At 44.8% G+C, this 17,099-nt stretch overlaps 1 protein-coding gene across 1 annotated transcript in view; it reads left to right on the plus strand.

Moving 5' to 3' along the window:
* Positions 1-17,099, plus strand: part of pik3r4 (phosphoinositide-3-kinase, regulatory subunit 4) — a 143,564-nt gene that overhangs the window by 89,687 nt on the left and 36,778 nt on the right. Inside the window, exon 13 of the mRNA XM_072509794.1 lies at positions 6,106-6,270. Coding sequence (XP_072365895.1) covers positions 6,106-6,270 — 165 coding nt within the window. The remainder of the gene's footprint in view (positions 1-6,105; positions 6,271-17,099) is intronic.

Consider the following 17,099-nt stretch of genomic DNA (forward strand, 5'->3'; position numbering starts at 1 on the left):
CTGATTATAGCTTGCCAACTTGAAAAAGATCAATGTATTCCTACTCTTTGCTTCCTGTTGGTTAACTGTATCCATGCCAATAATACCCCTACACCATGAGCTCTTATTTTGTTAAATAACCCTTGATGCTGCACTTTACAACTGCCTTTGGAAATCCAAATACACCACATTCACAGGTTCCCCATTTTCCAGTTTTACATAGAACATAGCACAGTACAGGCCCTTCAGCCCACGATGTTATGCCGACCATTTATCTCAATCTAAGATCAACTTAACCTACACCCCTTCAATTTACTGCTGTCCATGTCCCTGTCCAAGAGTCGCTTAAATGTCCCTAATGACTCTGACTCCACCACCTCTGCTGGTAGGGCATTCCATGCACCCAGCACTCTCTGTAAAGAACCTACTCCTGACATCTCCCCTATACCTTCCTCCAATCACCTTAAAATTATGTCCCCACGTGACAGCCATTTCCGCCCTGGGGAAAAGTCTCTGGCTATCCACTCTATCCATGCCTCTCATCACCTTGTATACCTCTATCAAGTCACCTCTCTTCCTTCGCTCAGTGAGAAAAGCCTTAGCTCCCTCAACCTTTCTTCATAAGGCATGCCCTCAGTCCAGGCAGCATCCTGGTAAATCGCCTCTGCACCCTCTTCAAAGCATCCACATCCTTTCTATAATGAGGCGTCACGAACTGGACACAATATTCCAAGTCTGGTCTAACCAGGGTTTTATAAAGCTGCAGCAAAACCTCACGGCTGTTAAACTCAATCTCCCTGTTAATTTGCTGGATTTTAAATTCTGTCCAGCCTTGTGATTGACCACTAAACTTTGCAGAATTGTAGTTTTGTTTTCTTTCAATTTGACACCACCCAGTCTTCCCTAGTTAGTAACAAAAGGTGCATCCTTCTTGTGGAGTCTTTCTTTCTCACCAGAATATAACTTTGAAAGTTATGAAGTATCGCCACATATGTTTGCCACTGCTTTTCTAGTTTTTAATCCAATTCGCTGGACTTTGGGATGGTTCCGGCAGAGTGGAAAATGGCAAATGTGACGCCACTGTTTAAAAATGACAGGTTAGACAATAGGCCGGCTAGCTTAACTTATGTCGTGGGCAAAATGCTTGAATCTATCATCAAGAAAGAAATAGCAAGACAAGTGGATAGAAATTGTCCCATTGGACATGTGCAGCATGGTTTCATGAAAGGCAGGTCATGTTTAACTAATTTATTGGAATTCTTTGAGAACGTTATGAGTGTGATGGACAAGGGGAACCGGTGGATGTGGTGTACCTGGATTTCCAGAAGGCATTCGACAAGGTGCCGCACAAAAGGCTGTTGCATAAGATGTGGGTGCATGGCATTATGGGTAAAGTATTAGCATGGATAGACGATTGGTTAACTAACAGAAAGCAAAGAGTGGGGATAAATGGGTGTTTTTCTGATTGGCAATCAGTGGCTAGTGGTGTGCTTTGGAGATCAGTTTTGGGACCGCAATTGTTTACAATTTACAAAGATAATTTGCAGTTGGGGACCAAGAATAATGTGTCAATGTTTGCAGATGACACCAAGATGAATGGTTGAGTAAAATCTGCAGAGGACACAGTGTGCAGAGGGATATTGTTATGGGCCAGGGTTTAGAGAACACCAAAGTATATCATGGAGTTCACCTGACCTACAACTGTTTATAGATTTTGATTAAGAGATTATTGTGCAAAATTAAAGCTCATGGGATTGGGGGAAATGTATTGAGGTGGGTAGAAAACTGGTTGGCAGGGAGGAAACAAAGAGTAGGGATTAATGGGTCCTTTTCAGATTGGCAGGCAGTAACCAGTGGGGTACCACAGGGATTGGTGCTGGGACCCCAGCTATTCACAATATATATCAATGATTTGGATGAGGGAACAAAATAACATCTCAAAGTTTGAAGATGATACCAAATTAGGTGGGAGGGTGAATTGTGACGAGGGTGCAGGGATCCTACAGCAAGATCTGGACAGGTTAGGCGAGTGGGCAAACCAATGGCAGATGCAGTATAATTTGGATAAGTGTGAGGTTATTCATTTTGGAAGCATAAACAGGAAGGCAGATTAGTACCTGAATGGTTGTAAATTGGGGGAGAGGAGTGTGCAGCGGGACCTGGGTGTCCTTGTGCACCATTCGCTGAAGGTAAGCATGCACGTGCAGCAGGCGGTAAAGAAGGCTAATGATATGTTGGCCTTCATTGCAAGAGGTTTTGAGTATAGAAGCAGGGATGTGTTGCAGCAATTGTACAGGGCCTTGGTGAGGCCACACCCGGAGTATTGTGTGCAGTTTTGGTCTCCTCTGAGGAAGGATGTTCTTTCTCTCGAGGGAGTGCAGCAAAGGTTTACCAGACTGATCACAGGGATGGCGGGACTGTCCTATGAAGAGAGATTGTCTAGGTTGGGATTGTTCTTGCTGGAGTTCAGAAGAATGAGGGGGGATCTCATAGAGACTTATAAAATTCTAACAGGACTAGACATAACAGGACTAGACAGGATAGATGCAGGGAAGATGTTACCAATGATGGGTCTGTCCAGAACCAGGGGTCACAGCCTGAGGATTCACGGTAAATGATTTCGGACAGAGATCAGGAGACATTTCTTCACACCGAGTGGTGAATCTGTGGAATTCATTATCACAGGAAGTAATTGATGCTAAAACTTTGCATATATTCCAGAGGCGGCTGGATATAACACTTGGGGAGAATGGGATCAAATGGGATCAAAGGCTATGGGGAGAAAGCAGGATTAGGCTATTGAGTGGGATGATTAGCCATGATCGTGATGAATGGCGGAGCAGGCTCGAAAGGCCAAAAGACCTCCTCCTGCTCCTCTCGTCTATGTATCTATGTTATGAAGAGCACAAGGGCCTACTTTTCAGGTGTTATGCAACAGAGGCCTTAAACACTTGTAATCAGAAACAAAGTTTATTCTTCAAATTCAGCTAACATTTTATAAACACACACAGTAAGCATTTTATCAACTACAAACATAAATACCCGACACAGCTACAGTCCTCTATATTTAACCTTCAATCACTTCCCTTTACTGTTTCACTCAAGTAACAGCATCCATAAAGCAGACAATCCCTTTTACCACAAAACAGTAGGTTTGAATTCCTTCCAGAACACGGGTATTACTTTGAAGTTATCAAGTGATCTTGAGACACCTTTTTAACATGCAGAGAGAGAGACTCCAAGATCCTTGTGGTCTGAATACAGCTTCCAACTGCCTAAACCGAAAGTAAAACTCAGAACCACAAACAGCTTCCAGCTCAAAACAAAAGTAAAAACCAGAGCCACCGCCCAGCTCCACCCACACAATGACATCACTGCAGCCATTTGAGAAGCCAAAGATTTCTTAATGGGACATTCCCATGACAATATAGATAGTTTAAGTAAGTGGGCAAGAGTCTGGCAGATGGAGTACAATATTGGTACTTGTGAGGTCATCCATTTTGGTAGGAATAACAACAAAATGGACTATTATTTAAATAGTAAAAAATTGCAGCATGCTGCTGTGCAGAGACCTGGGTGTCTTTGTGCATGAATCTCAAAAAGTTGTTTTGCAGGTGCAGCAGGTAATTAAGAAGGCAAATATAATTTTGCCCTTCAATGCTAGAGGGATGGAGTTTAATGTTGCACTGTGTAGATTGCTGATGAGGCCACACCTGGGTACTGTGTTCCGTTTTGGTCTCCTTACTTGAGAAAAGATGTACTGGCACTGGAGGGGGGAGCAGAGGAGATTCACTAGGTTGATTCTGGAGTTGAGAATATTAGCTTATGAGGAGAGGCTGAGTAGGGACTGTACTCATTGGAATTTAGAAGAATGATGGGCGATCTGATAGAAACATATAAAACTATGAAGGGAATAGTTAAGATAGAAGCAGGGAGGTTGTTTCCTCTGGTGGGTGAAACTAGAACTAGGGGGCATAGCATCCAAATAAGGGGAAGCTGATTTCGGACTGAGTTGAAGAGGAAATTCTTCACCGAAAGGGTGGTAAATCTGTGTCATTCCCTGCCCAGTGAAGCAGTTGAGGTACCTTGTTGGATGTTTTTAAGGCAAAGATAGATAGATTTTTGAACCGTAAAGGAATCGAGGGTTATGGTGAGCGGGCAGGTAAGTGGAGCTGAGTCCACAAAAAGATCAGCCATGATCTTATTGAATGGTGAAGCAATCCCAAAGGGCCAGGCGGCCTACTCCTCCTAGTTCTTGTGTTCCTAGTGCACTTAGCTAGATCTGTCCTCTTACCCCTGTAATTGCCTCTTTTTAATTTGAAACACTAATCCTGGAACAAAATGCAAAATTGAGTGATATTACTATCATGAAAGAGCAGTGGAAAGCCTAAGATCAGATGGATTTGAAAGTGAAATGGGTGACTTAACAGGAGGAGATGAAGAGGGGTGATCAACTAGCATTGTGGTGCCCCCCCCCCCCCCCCTCACACACACACAAGTAAAATGGAAGAAGAAAGAACAAGGCTTGTGATAACCAAATTATAGATGGGATATAAATATAACCATGCATTGTTATGAGAGCTAGTGTACTTTATGACTTCCATTCTCTTTCTACCACCAGCTTGATGCAATTGTTTCTGCTTTAACTCTTACCCCCCACCCCACCCCCCCCCCCACCCCCGGCCCCATACACACACTAAAAGTCTTCACAGAAAAACTATATAGGAATTGCTCAGAAGTTTAAACTTCTGTTGGTCAATTATCCTGCATCTGAAGCAATCCAAAACTATTTGGGTGGTACTGGCTCTCTTGGCAGAATAAGCAAAGTTAGAAGGATTGCCCATGGTATGGGCCCTCACGATAGAAGGATTAAAATCAGTTCTCATTCCAGGGTACAGACCCTTGGAACATCACCCCCCCCCCCCCCCCCCCCCAAAAAAAAAACCTCCTTAACTATACTCCATCCCATTTCACCCACTCTATACTTTCTGCAGTTGTCCTTGCCTGTCAAAATGGCTGGGATCGTTAAACTTGGTTTATGGCAGCTAGTGCTTTATAAAGGGGGGCATGGCTTCGCTTCCCTCGAAGCTGTTGCCCTACCCATAAAGGCCTCCAGACGCACCTATGTTCCTATGTTGTACATTTCTCAGATGGCTTAGGTTTGAAGTCCAGGTGAGATGTAGTGCCAGTCTGGAATCAGTAAAAAGGAGAAGAGTGGCAATCTTACAGTAATTAACACTCTGCAGAAAATTTGGCCTTCTATCTTTTGGACATTTTTTGGTAATAAAGCTGGTGTAAACTTGTGGTGTTTACTAATCAGCTTAGTATAATTTATTTCATTTTGCCAAGCATATATTTTTCAAATGTTTCTCCACTGTTCTTACATTTAAAAAAAAAAAAAAATCTGTTGACACATCATTTTTGACAAATTGTGCATCTAAGGGACATTTATTTAGAGATATAGAAGGAACTTAATTTACATAACAATGTGTTCCAAAAGCTCCTGTCCTGGGTTGCACTGTATGGAAAATGCTTGTTGATTTAAGACATTGTGCTTCAATGTTCCTCTCTTCCCTCATTGTTGGGGACCTAGGCAGAGAGCACTTGCTGTTTATTTTGCTCCCAACAATGCACTGGTGGCTTGATCTAATTTGTCTGGACAGATTGTACTTTGTTATTTGATGTATGTTGCTCTTGTGGAATGACTCGGTATGGATAAGTTTATAAATGTATTGTGTGACTGAAGACTGAGGTATTGTTTTCTAACATTCTACTAGCCCACCCAAGAATGTTCTCCATTCAGTTAGGTTACGGTTAATTCCATCTACCTACTTTGTTCCATAGTCCTTAATGCTCTTGTCTAATTACAAAATCCAACAATCTTGGTCTTAAAATTTCCAATTCACCAAGCTTCAACAGCTTTTTGGGGAGAGTTCCAGATTTCCAGCATTCTTTGTGTAAAGAAGTGCTTTGTTCAGAATTGTTGCTGATATAGTCAAGTTTGCATCTCATTATTCTGGCTGAAACAAATTGGCAGTTTTCTGAAGGGCCTATTTTATTTATTTAGTTCTAAGAAGTGGAATGCTGTGAATAATTTTCAGTTGCTGATTTTGTCTTTATCTGTAGGTCAATCTTGACTTATTCTCGGATTGGAGGAAAAATCAAAACTTTGGCCTTCTGCCAGGGCTCCCATTATCTCGCTGTTGCTTCAGACAATGGTACCATCCAGCTGCTTGGAATTGAGGCCAGCAAACCTCCAAAATCACCTAAAATACATTCTCTTCAGAGCAGGTACACGTTATGTAAAATTATTTTTAAAAATCATATTAAAGCACCCAAAGATGAATAAAAAGATTGAATTTTCTATTTGCTAAAATGAAGAATAGTTTTTCTCCACTTTTTATTTTGCTCAGACTTCTATGTTAAGAGCAGAAAAGTTCTTTGTGTCCATTAATTTTTTTTCGCAAATTCTCTTTGGGATCCAGCATAAAAACAAATTCAGTGTAATTGTAGTCCATGGTTTATAAAAATAACTACTGTTGTGTTATTTTGCATTATTCCCATTTAAACATTAATCGTTTTTATTCTACAAATCCAGCAGTATTTGTAGGCCCGGTGCTATTTCCTCTTGTAAAAGTACATACTGATCTTGGTTTTTTTTCAGCATTAATGGAGACATCGTGGGCGCGATTCTCCACTCCCGCGCCGGTTGGGAGAATCGCCTGGGCCGCCAGGTTTTCCCGCGACGCCGGTCCGATGCCCTCACGCCATTCTCCCAAGCGGCAGGAACGGCCCCGTCGAGTTTCGCATGGTGCAGGCCGGAGTATCGCCCGAGCACCCAAAATGGCGATTCTCTGGCACCCTTGCTATTCTCAGGCCCGGATGGGCTGAGCGGCCAGGCCAAAACGGCGGGTTCCCCCTGGCGCCGTCCACACCTGGTCGTCGGGAACAGCGCGGGAACGCTGGGGGGGGTGGCCTGCGGGGAGGGGGGTGGGGGAGGGGGGATCCTGCACCGGGGGGTACCTCAAATGGGGTCTGGCCCGCGATCGGTGCCCACCGATCGTCGGGCCGTCCTCTCTGAAGGAGGACCTCCTTTCGCAGCCCCGCAAGATCCGTCTGTCATCTTCTTGTGGGGCGGACTCGGAGAGGACGGCAACCACGCATGCGCGGGTTGGCGCCGGCCAACCCGCGCATGCGTGGGTGACGCCAGTTATGCGGCGCCAGCCGCGTCATGTATGCGGCGCCGCCTTTACATGTCGACAAGGCCTGGCGCGTGTAAATGACGCGGCCCCGCTCCTAGCCCATTATCGGGCCCTGAATTGGTCGGGATAGGGGCCATTTCGCGCCGTCGTGAACCTCGATGGCGTTCACGACGGCGTGGGCACTTCGGCGCGGGAGTGGAGAATCCCGCCCCATATACTTCAGATTCCATATCTGAGAGATAAGATACATTTTGTAAATGACCACAACCTTTTGGTTTTATGTAGCTGTTTTAAATGCCCTAACGTGCTTCACTAGGCATTATAACAGAAAATAGTGAAAAACCAAATGAGACACCGAATCACAAAGAAGCTTTAGAGCAGATAAACAAGAGTATGGCCAAGGTGGTGTGTTGTAAGGGTGAAAATAAGGTAGCAGATGGAATGGTTTAGGGAGGGAAATTCCAAGCTTCAAGCCTAGGCAGCTAACATGCACAGCCACCAGTGATGGTGGATTTCATATCAGGATGTTTGAGAGTCCAGAATTAGAGGAGTGCGGGTATCTCAAATAGCTTTGGGATGTCCCGTAGTCATCAAACGAATAATTTTAGGATTGATAAATATGAGGTTATCCATTTTGGGATACATCTGATATGTTTGTGAAAATCCAAAAACATCCAAGGGTATTAAGCTGTAAATTGGGGAAATGGGAGGGAGGAATTCAAGAAAATTGCACTCACCAGGGAAGTGGTACTGAGCAAATTGTTGGAGCTATGGGCTGACAAGTCCATGGGTCGTGATGGGTTTCGTCCTAGAGTCTTAAAATACATGACTAATGACAGTTGATGGATTGGTTTTCATTTTCCAAAATTCATGATATTCAGGGAAAGTTCCATGTAATAGAAAATGTAACTCGGGTATTCAAGAAGGGATGGAGACAGAATGCAGGAATCAATAGGCCAGTTAGCTTAGCATCTGTCATGGGGAAAATGGTTGAAGCTATCATTAGAGATATTGTAGCATGCATTTGATAAATTCTATAATCAGGCAGAGTCAACATGGTTTTGTGAAACGGAAATCGTGTTTAATCAATTTATTGGAGTTTTGAAGAAGTAATGTGCTGTGGATAAAGGGAAATCGGTGGATATACTGTACTTGGATTTCAAAAACTTTTTTCATAAGGTGCCACATCAAAGGTTATTACGGAAAATAAAAGCTCATGGTATGGGGGCTGCACATTGGCATGGATAGAAGACTTGAGTAGGCGTAAGTGGGTCATTTTCTAATTGATGAGATTAAACAATTTGTGTGCCACAGGATCAGTGCTGGGGCCTCAGCTTTTTAAAATTTATGTAATTGGCATGGATGAAAAGACATACAGAAATAGGAGCAGAAGGAGGCCATTCAGCCCCGTGAGCCTGCTCCACCATTCAATAAGATCATGCTTGATTACCGTAGATTCTTGTTGGGCAAGGAAATCGATCTATCTCCTCCCTAAAAATATTCAATGACGCAGCTTTCTGAGACCGTGTTCCAAAGTCGCACAACACCTCTAATTTTCTTCTGATAATAATAATTGCTTATTGCCACAAGTAGGCTTCAATGAAGTTACTATGAAAAGCCCCTAGTCGCCATATTATGCCGCCTGTTCAGGGAGGCCGGTACTGCGGTTGAACCCGCACTGCTGGTCTTGTTCTGCATTACAAGCCAGCTGTTTAGCCCACGGTACTAAACCAGCCCCTTTGTACTAAAAGGAGACTTCCCCTAATTTTAAAATGATGTCCCTTCGTTCTGGTGCAGTCACAAGTGGAAACATCCTTTCAATGTCCACCTTGTCAAGACCATTTGGGATCTTGTACACTTCAATCAGTTAACCCCTCACTCTTCTAAACTCCAGTGGAAAAGAGTCCTGTCTGTCAAGCGTTTCCTCATCAGACCACCCGCTCATTCCAGGTATCAATCTAGTAAACCTCTGAATCACCTCCAATGCATTTACATCCTTCCTTAAATAAGGAGACCACACTGCATACGCTACTAATGCCTTGTACAACTGACACATTACATCCTTTTATGTTCAGTTCCTCTCATAATACAGGATAGCATTCCATTAGCCTTCATGATTACCTGCTTTAGCTGCATACTAATGTTTATGACACTAGGGTCCTTCTGCACCTCAAGCATTCTACAGTCGTTCTCCATTTAAGTAATACTCTGTTTTTAATCTTCCTGCCAGAGTGAGCAAGTTTCCACATTATACTGCATCTACCAGATTTTTGCCCACTCACTCAACCTATCTATATTTGTGTTCAACCTCCTTATGTCCTCTTCTCAATATACTTTCTTACCTATCTCAATATACTTTCTTACCTATCTTTATGACATTTGGAAATTTAGCTACTATACATTTGCTCCCCTCGTCTAACTCATCAATATAAATTGTAAAAGTTAAGGCCCCTGTGGGGACTTCTTGTCAAATCCTGCCAATCAGACAAAGGCACATTTATGCATACTTTGGTTTCTGCCCGCCAGCCAGCCTTCTATCCATGTTACTGTTTGCCCCCCCCCGACACCTTCAGCTTTTATTTTCCATAGTAACCTTCGATGTGGCACCTTATCAAATGCCTTCTGGAAATTCAAGTAAGGTGTGTCGACAGGCTTTCCTTTATCCACAGTGCATGTTACTCCATTAAAGAACTCTACTTCCGGTGGCAGCCATGAGCTGATCAGTTGAGCAAAAGGTGGCTCCCACTTGGAGACTTGGTTTTTGGCCCTTTTTACTTGGCAAAAGGGTGTTTTGGTGGGAAGTAGCATAAAGCAAGTGACGTTTTTTTCTCCTCCGATGTGGGATATCGGCGGTTTATAATACAAGGCTTAAATCTAACAAAACCACCGTTCAACATTCAGAGGACCCTTGTGGCGCAGTGTGGACCTCACCAGATTATCGACGCCCTCTGAATTGCCAACAGAGTAGTTAATGGAGTTCACCATTGATGAATTCAGAACCACAGGCTGAGAGGACCTGTCCAAGGTGACTGAGGTGGCAATAGTTACTCTTCACTGGGCAATGAAAAGGGTGGAGCAACGACAGGAGTGGCAGGGTGTAACGATTTGGAAGGTGGAAAAGGGCGGTCTCTGAACACAGTGACTGGATTATGAGACGGATATCAATGCTGGCGGAGGCCCACAAAGCTTTGAGGGCCATGATGGACGACCGAGAGAATGGATCCTGCATCAAAACCTGAGGCTAGTTAGACTAACGGAGAGAATCTAAGGTACAAGGACCACCGAATACATGGCCAAGATGCTTTGTAAGCTGGTCAGAGAGGGGATTTTCCTGAAACCCCCGGAGGTGGATCGGGCCTACCGATAGCTGAGCCAGAGGCCGAGAATCAGGGATCCACCACGGGTGGTAAAAGCTCAGTTGCATGAATACTTGGAGAAGGAGCAAATCTTAAAGTGGGCGAAGACCATGCAAGACTGTAGCTGGGAGGGTCACTCCATACGTTCTACCAGGATATTGGTGCAGACCTGCCAAACGTCAAGCGGGGCTTTAACGAGGCCAAGGCAGCATGTAAGGAGAAATGTCCAGTATTTGGGGAAAACTATGGGTCAATTTCAAGAGCAGAGAACACTTTTAATATACTGGAGGAGGCGAATGACTGAGAAAGAATGGTTTGGGGCGAATTAATGGGGATGATGTACAATTCTGTTATTGTTTTTTGAATGTTTGGATATTTTACATGTTCATGTTTTGGTTCTGTACCATGATTGATGTTGGGATTACTTGATTTATGAATTTTTCTCTTAACGGATGTTTGGGGTGTCGGAACACGTCAGTTTGTTCTTCCTGGGTTGCACTAATTCAGTTGGGAGAGTGCGATTTAGGGTAGTTTGGATTGAGTTCCTTTTGCTGTTTTCCAAGTGGGGATCACCATGCTAGCAGGGATGCTGATAAAATGGGTGCAGTGTGAGGGAGGGGGCTGTAGCAAGTAACGTGAAAAGGGGGATGGGGGCGAGGCAGCTAGCCTAGGTTGGTTGGGTTTTATTGTTCGGAGTGGGGGTGGTTTGTGAGTTGCTTGGAGGGGTTGACTGTTTGAAGGGGGAGGGAAGGAAGGCTGGTGGTTAGGAGGCCCGGGGGTGGGGGGGTAGTATAGTGCTGGTTAGCTTTGGGAGAGGGTGATGATGGTGGCCATTTTCGTTGGGCCCAAAACCGAGGCATGCCTAGATTTGACTGGATTGCTGTACAAAGTGGATATGGCAGATCCTAATAGAGAGGGCGTTTAGAAACCCCGTCAGGATGATTATATGGAACGTGAGGGGGCTAAATGGTCCGGTCAAAAGATCCAGGGTGTTTTTGCATTGACAAGCTTGAAAGCCGATGTGATTTTCTTGCAGGAGACTCATTTGAGGGTTCGGGTTCAGTCATGGCTAAGGAAGGGATGGGTGGGGCAGGCATTCTATTGAAATTTTGATTTGAATTCGTGAGGGGTTGCGAGCTTGTTTAATAAGAGGGTGACCTTCAGAGTAGCCTTCATGGTGCTGGATCCTGAGAAGATTTGTATTTGTGATGGTGAGTGGCAAGTCTTGGTCATTTACGCTCCTATTTGGGCTGGCATGGATTTTCTAAAAAGAGGCATTGTTAGCCTTCCCCGACTCATCAGCTGATCATGGGTGGTGATTTGAACTGCGTGTTGGAACGGAGAGGTCGAGCCCCAAGTCCTTAGTAACTTTGGGGATGGCAAAAGAGATGATGATGTTTACGGAGCAGATGGGGCGGTGGTGGTGGTGGGGGGGGGGGGGGGGGGGAGGGGGGGGGGGGTTGGGGGGAGGTTTAGTCATTTATTGGGGATGTACAATGACTCTGTCACGGGGGGAATTGCCCGCCACGTTGGTGCAGGTGTTGATTTCCCTAATCCTGAAGAAGACCCAGGATCCGGTGGAATGTGGAACTTGTAGGCCTATTTCTTTACTGAACACCGATGCAAAGGTGTTAGCTAAGGTTTTGGCAAAGGTCTGGAGGATTGTTTGCCAAAGGGACCTCTGAAGACCAGGCTGGCAAAATTGGATGAGTCTTGGATATGGTCATGTCCCCACCTGGGGGGGTGGGGAAAGTGCCTGAAATAGACATGGGGGAGGTGGGCACGTTAGCACAGTGGTTAGCACAGTTGGTTCACAGCTCCAGGGTCCCAGGTTCGATTCCCGGATTGGGTCACTCTCTGTGCGGAGTTTGCACTTTCTCCTCGTGTCTGCGTGGGTTTCACCCGGGTGCTCCGGTTTCCTCCCACAGTCCAAAGATTTGCAGGTTAGTGGATTGGCCATGCTAAATTGTCCTTGGTGTCCAAAAAGGTTGGGTTGGGTGGGGTTACTGGGTTACAGGGATGGGGTGGGGGTGTGGGCTTAGGTAAGGTGCTCTATCCAAGCGCCGGTGCAGACCCGATGGGCTGAATGGCCTCCTTTTGCACTGTAAATTCTATGATTCTATAGTCTCGATGGATGCAGAAAAGGCTTTCGATTGGGTGTATTAGGCGTACCTCTTTGAGGTGCTGGGACAATTTGGGTTTGGGCTAACGTTCATCTCCTGGATGAGACCGTTATATCTGCTCCCACAGTGAGCGTCAGGACTAATGCAGTGAGCTCAGGATATTTCCGCCTGTACCGGGGCACGAGGCAGGGATGTCTGTTTGCGCTAGCAATTGAACCCTTGGCCATCGCACTTAAGTCGTTGAATGACTGGAGAGGTATTAAAAAGAATTGAGAAGCATAGGGTGCCGCTTTATGCGGACAACCTGTTGTACGTCTTGGACCCTCTTATCATGTGTGGGGAAGATGATTAAAGAAGTTTGGATCCTTCTAAGGGTACAAACTTTACATGACCAAGAGTGAAGTATTCCCGGTAAACCGCCTGGGTAGGAGAGCAGATTTGGGAACTCTGCATTTCAAGCTGACCAAGACAAAATTCACATATCTAGAGATTTAGGTGGCTCATGATTGGGCCTTGCTGCACAAATTGAACTTGGCCAGACTGGAGGAAAGGGTGAAAGGGGACTTGGAAGAGATGGGATACTCTCTCACTTTCCTTGGCAGGACATGTCAGTATTGTCGCCAATCAGCGGAAACCATAGATTTGGATCGGCTGGGACAGATGCAACCTCCAGGATTTGTGAAAGAGAAGGGATTGAGAGGATTAGGGATCTGTTTGTGGGGTGTAAGTTTGCAGAACTGGAGGAGTTGAAGGAAAAATACCAACTCCCGAAGGGGGGGGGGGGGGTGGGGAGGAGTTTAGATGTATGCCGGTGCGGGAATTTGTTTGCAAATAATTATCTTTGTTCCCCCAGTTGTTGAGCCACACTGATGGATAGGGTGTCACCTTGTGATGAGCTGGGAAGGGAGGATCTCTGATATATATGGGTGGTTGCTGGAGATGGGAAGACTCCATTGGAAGAGATTAAGGGGAAGTGGGAAAAATAATTTGCCTTGGTGCTGGAGGGAAGGGCCTGGAATGAGATATTGTATAGGGTAAATTCTACTTTCTCTTGCGCGAGGCTGAGCCTGATACAATTTAAATTTGTTCGCAGGGCACACATGACTAGAACGTACATAAGTGGGTTCTTCCCCAATGTGGAGGATGGGTGTGAAAGGTGTTTAAGGGGGCCAGCGAACCACTCGCATGTGTTCTGGTCCTGCCAAAAACTGGCTGAGTTCTGGACATCGGTCTTTGAGATCATATCGGGGATCATGGGGGTGAGACTGGAGCTGTGCCCATTGGTGGCAAGTTTTGGAGTATCTGATCTGCTGGAGCTTCAAGAGGGGAAGTGGGCTGTGGGCTTTTGCCTCTCTGCCCAGCGATAAATCCTGCTTGGGTGGAGATCTGCGAGCCTCTGCATGGTTGGGGGACGTGGCGCAATTTCTGCGACGAAAAAAAATCAAACATGCTCTTCGGGGATTAGAGAAAGGGTTTTTCTCAGATTGGAGTCTGTTCATCGCTGAGTTTAGAGATCTGTTTGTTGCCAGCAATTGGGGCGGGAGTGGGGGGGCGGGTGAAGCACGTTTGGGGGTCGTGGCTGGGGGTTTTGGGGTTATATTATGTTTGTGGAATTGTTTGGAATAAAATATATATTTTTAAAATCTCCATTAAAGAACTCCAATCATTTTAAAAAATTTGTTCATGAGATGTGGGTGTCGCTGGCTGGGCCAGCATTTATTGCCCACCCCTGAGGGCATTTAAGAGTCAACCACATTGCTGTGGGTCTGGAGTCCCATGTAGGCCGGACTAGGTAAGGATGGCAGATTTCCTTCCCTAAAGGACATTAGTGAATCAGATGGTTTTTATGACAATTGATTAAACATGATTTCACAAGCCATGCTGACTCTTCCCAATTACCTTGGGTTTTGCTAAGTGTCCAGCTATAACGTCCTTGATGATTAATTCAAACACATTCTCCATAAAAGACGTCAAGCTAACTTGCCTGTAGATTTTTGTTTACTGACTCCTACTCTTCTTGAATAGAGGGGTCACACTTGCTACATTCCAGAAGCAAAATATCACCTTAAATGTCTGTCACTGCTTCTCTATTGATCTATCATCTAGGTTCTTATCCCAATTCACTTCAACTAGTTCAGCTTTCATGCCCAAACAGTTCTCCTTTTTAAGTTTAAAAATACAAGTCTTGAAACCACTTTTCTCCCTTTGAATTTGGTTACTGACACCGAGCTTTACTCTGAGATCATTAATTATTCCTGCCACATTACACAGTGCCAAATATAATATAACCTGCTCATTTGTGAGTTCGAGAATGTCAGTATTGTCACCAATCAGCGGAATCCATGGATTTGCACTGGCTGGACCTGCTCATCAAATTTAGGATCCAATCCTTGTAGTCGTCCTGCAGCCACGTCTCCATAATTGCTATCCGATCATATTTACTTCAATGTGTGCTATCAATTAATTTTATATCTGAATGCTACTTGCATTCAGATACAGAGCCTAAAGTTTTGCCTCTTTGGTATCTTAGTAACATCTAGTCTTGACTGTTGGTGTATTCTTAGGTTTTTTTCTGTCTCTGCCATTCTCTGACCTTCATTTCCTATGTTACTATTTGCTCTGCTGTGTTGATGTGTTGACTCTATCTCTTCATTTGCCACATCTACCCAAGCTTGATCCCTCACAATTGTTGTTTAGTTTAAAGCCCTCTCTACTTAGTTATACGGCTCGCTCGAATACTTGGCCCAGCATGGTTCAGGAGTAGTGTCCCAATGATACAGCTCCCACTTTCCCCAATACTTTTATTGGGGAACTGGGATCCACTTCACTAATGCCAATCTTTGAGCCATACATTCATTTTCCTAATCTTACTTTCCCAATGCCAATTTGCATGCAGCTCTGGTATTAATCCAGATTTATTATCTTTTGAGGTTCTGCTTACTTTGGTGTCGAGCTCTTACAGACTGCGCAGAACTTGACCTACCGATGTTGTTGGTACCTGTATGAACTACGAAAGCTATAACCTCCTCTTCCCACTGCAAGCTTCTCTCCAGCCCTGAGCAAATGTCTGAATCCTGGCACTGAGCATGGAAACTCGCCATCTGGACTCGTCTGCTGAAAACCGTGTCAATCCCCCTCACTATACCCACCCCTATTACAGCTTCCTGTAGCATGGTGCCATGACCAGTCTGCTCATTCATCTTGCAGACCTTGCTTTTGTCTACATTTGTTGTGAGCACCTCAAATCTGACAATTGCAAAGTGTGAAGCTTCTCCAATACTGTTTGCTCGGCCCCATTACTTTCCTCACTCGCTGTCATATCCTCCTGTCCATCACTTCTGTCTGAAACTGAGGACCTCCAGGTATTACTTCCCCTCTCTTATGTTGCGCAGTATCTGCGGTTCAGCTTCCAGATCAAGAATCCTAATCCAGAATTTATCCAACTGCTGACCCTTTCTACAGACTGTTTTGCCATGGGTGGCTTTGGTGTCCAAAAGATCCCACATTCCACAGTTGCAACATAACACTGTCTGGCCAATGTTACTTATGTTAATTAGTTAATTTAGTTTAATGACTTAATTTGGAATAATTTCTACATATATTGAAATTTATTGTGCTTCTTAAAGCTAGTACCACCTACAACTAAAATTTATATGTTTCTTAATTACACAAACGTGTTTTAGGTATTTTATTTATTTATCTTTTTAATTTTAATTAATAACCCTTACTGGTCCCAACAACCTTTACTACTGCGATTACAAAACCTTTATTTTGAAGAAAACTACACAGTTCCCAATAAATTGTACCAGGTATTTAAAGATAAATGAGCAAAACAAACAAAATACTCATTAATCATCACTTACCTAGTTGCCTATGTCTCCACACTGGATTTTGAGACCCAACACCACCACCTCCACCACCCAGCAGCTGCTAGCTCTTTTATCTACCCGATTCTGTCAAAGGTATGGCTGTTAAATTTATTGCTGAGACTAAGATGGGTAGGAAGGCAAGTTGCGAAGAGGACATGAGGAGGCCACAAAAGGATAGATAGGGTAAGTGAGTGGGCAAAGATCTTTTGGAGGATATTGTGGGAAAAGGTGAAATTGCCCATTTGGCAGGAATAATAAAAAGGAAACGGGGAGCGGGGGAGGAAGCGCGGGTGGGTGGGGGCGGTTGGCTCTCCCGAACTTTATAAATTAAGACTGGGCGGTGAATATAGCGATATAGTGGGTAGTGAGGGAGGGGTCGGTATGGGAGCGGATGGAGGCAGCCTCATGTAGGGGCACGAGTTTGGGAGCACTATTGACGGCGCCTTTGCCGCTCTCACCGGCCAGGTACTCCACAAGCCTGGTAGTGGTGGCGGCCCTGAGGGTGTGGGGACAGTGGCGTCAGCACATGGGGCTGGAGGGGGCGTCAGTGTGGGCACCGATATGTGGCAA

This window comes from Scyliorhinus torazame, chromosome 6 (assembly GCF_047496885.1).
Source record: "Scyliorhinus torazame isolate Kashiwa2021f chromosome 6, sScyTor2.1, whole genome shotgun sequence".
NCBI lineage: Eukaryota > Metazoa > Chordata > Chondrichthyes > Carcharhiniformes > Scyliorhinidae > Scyliorhinus > Scyliorhinus torazame.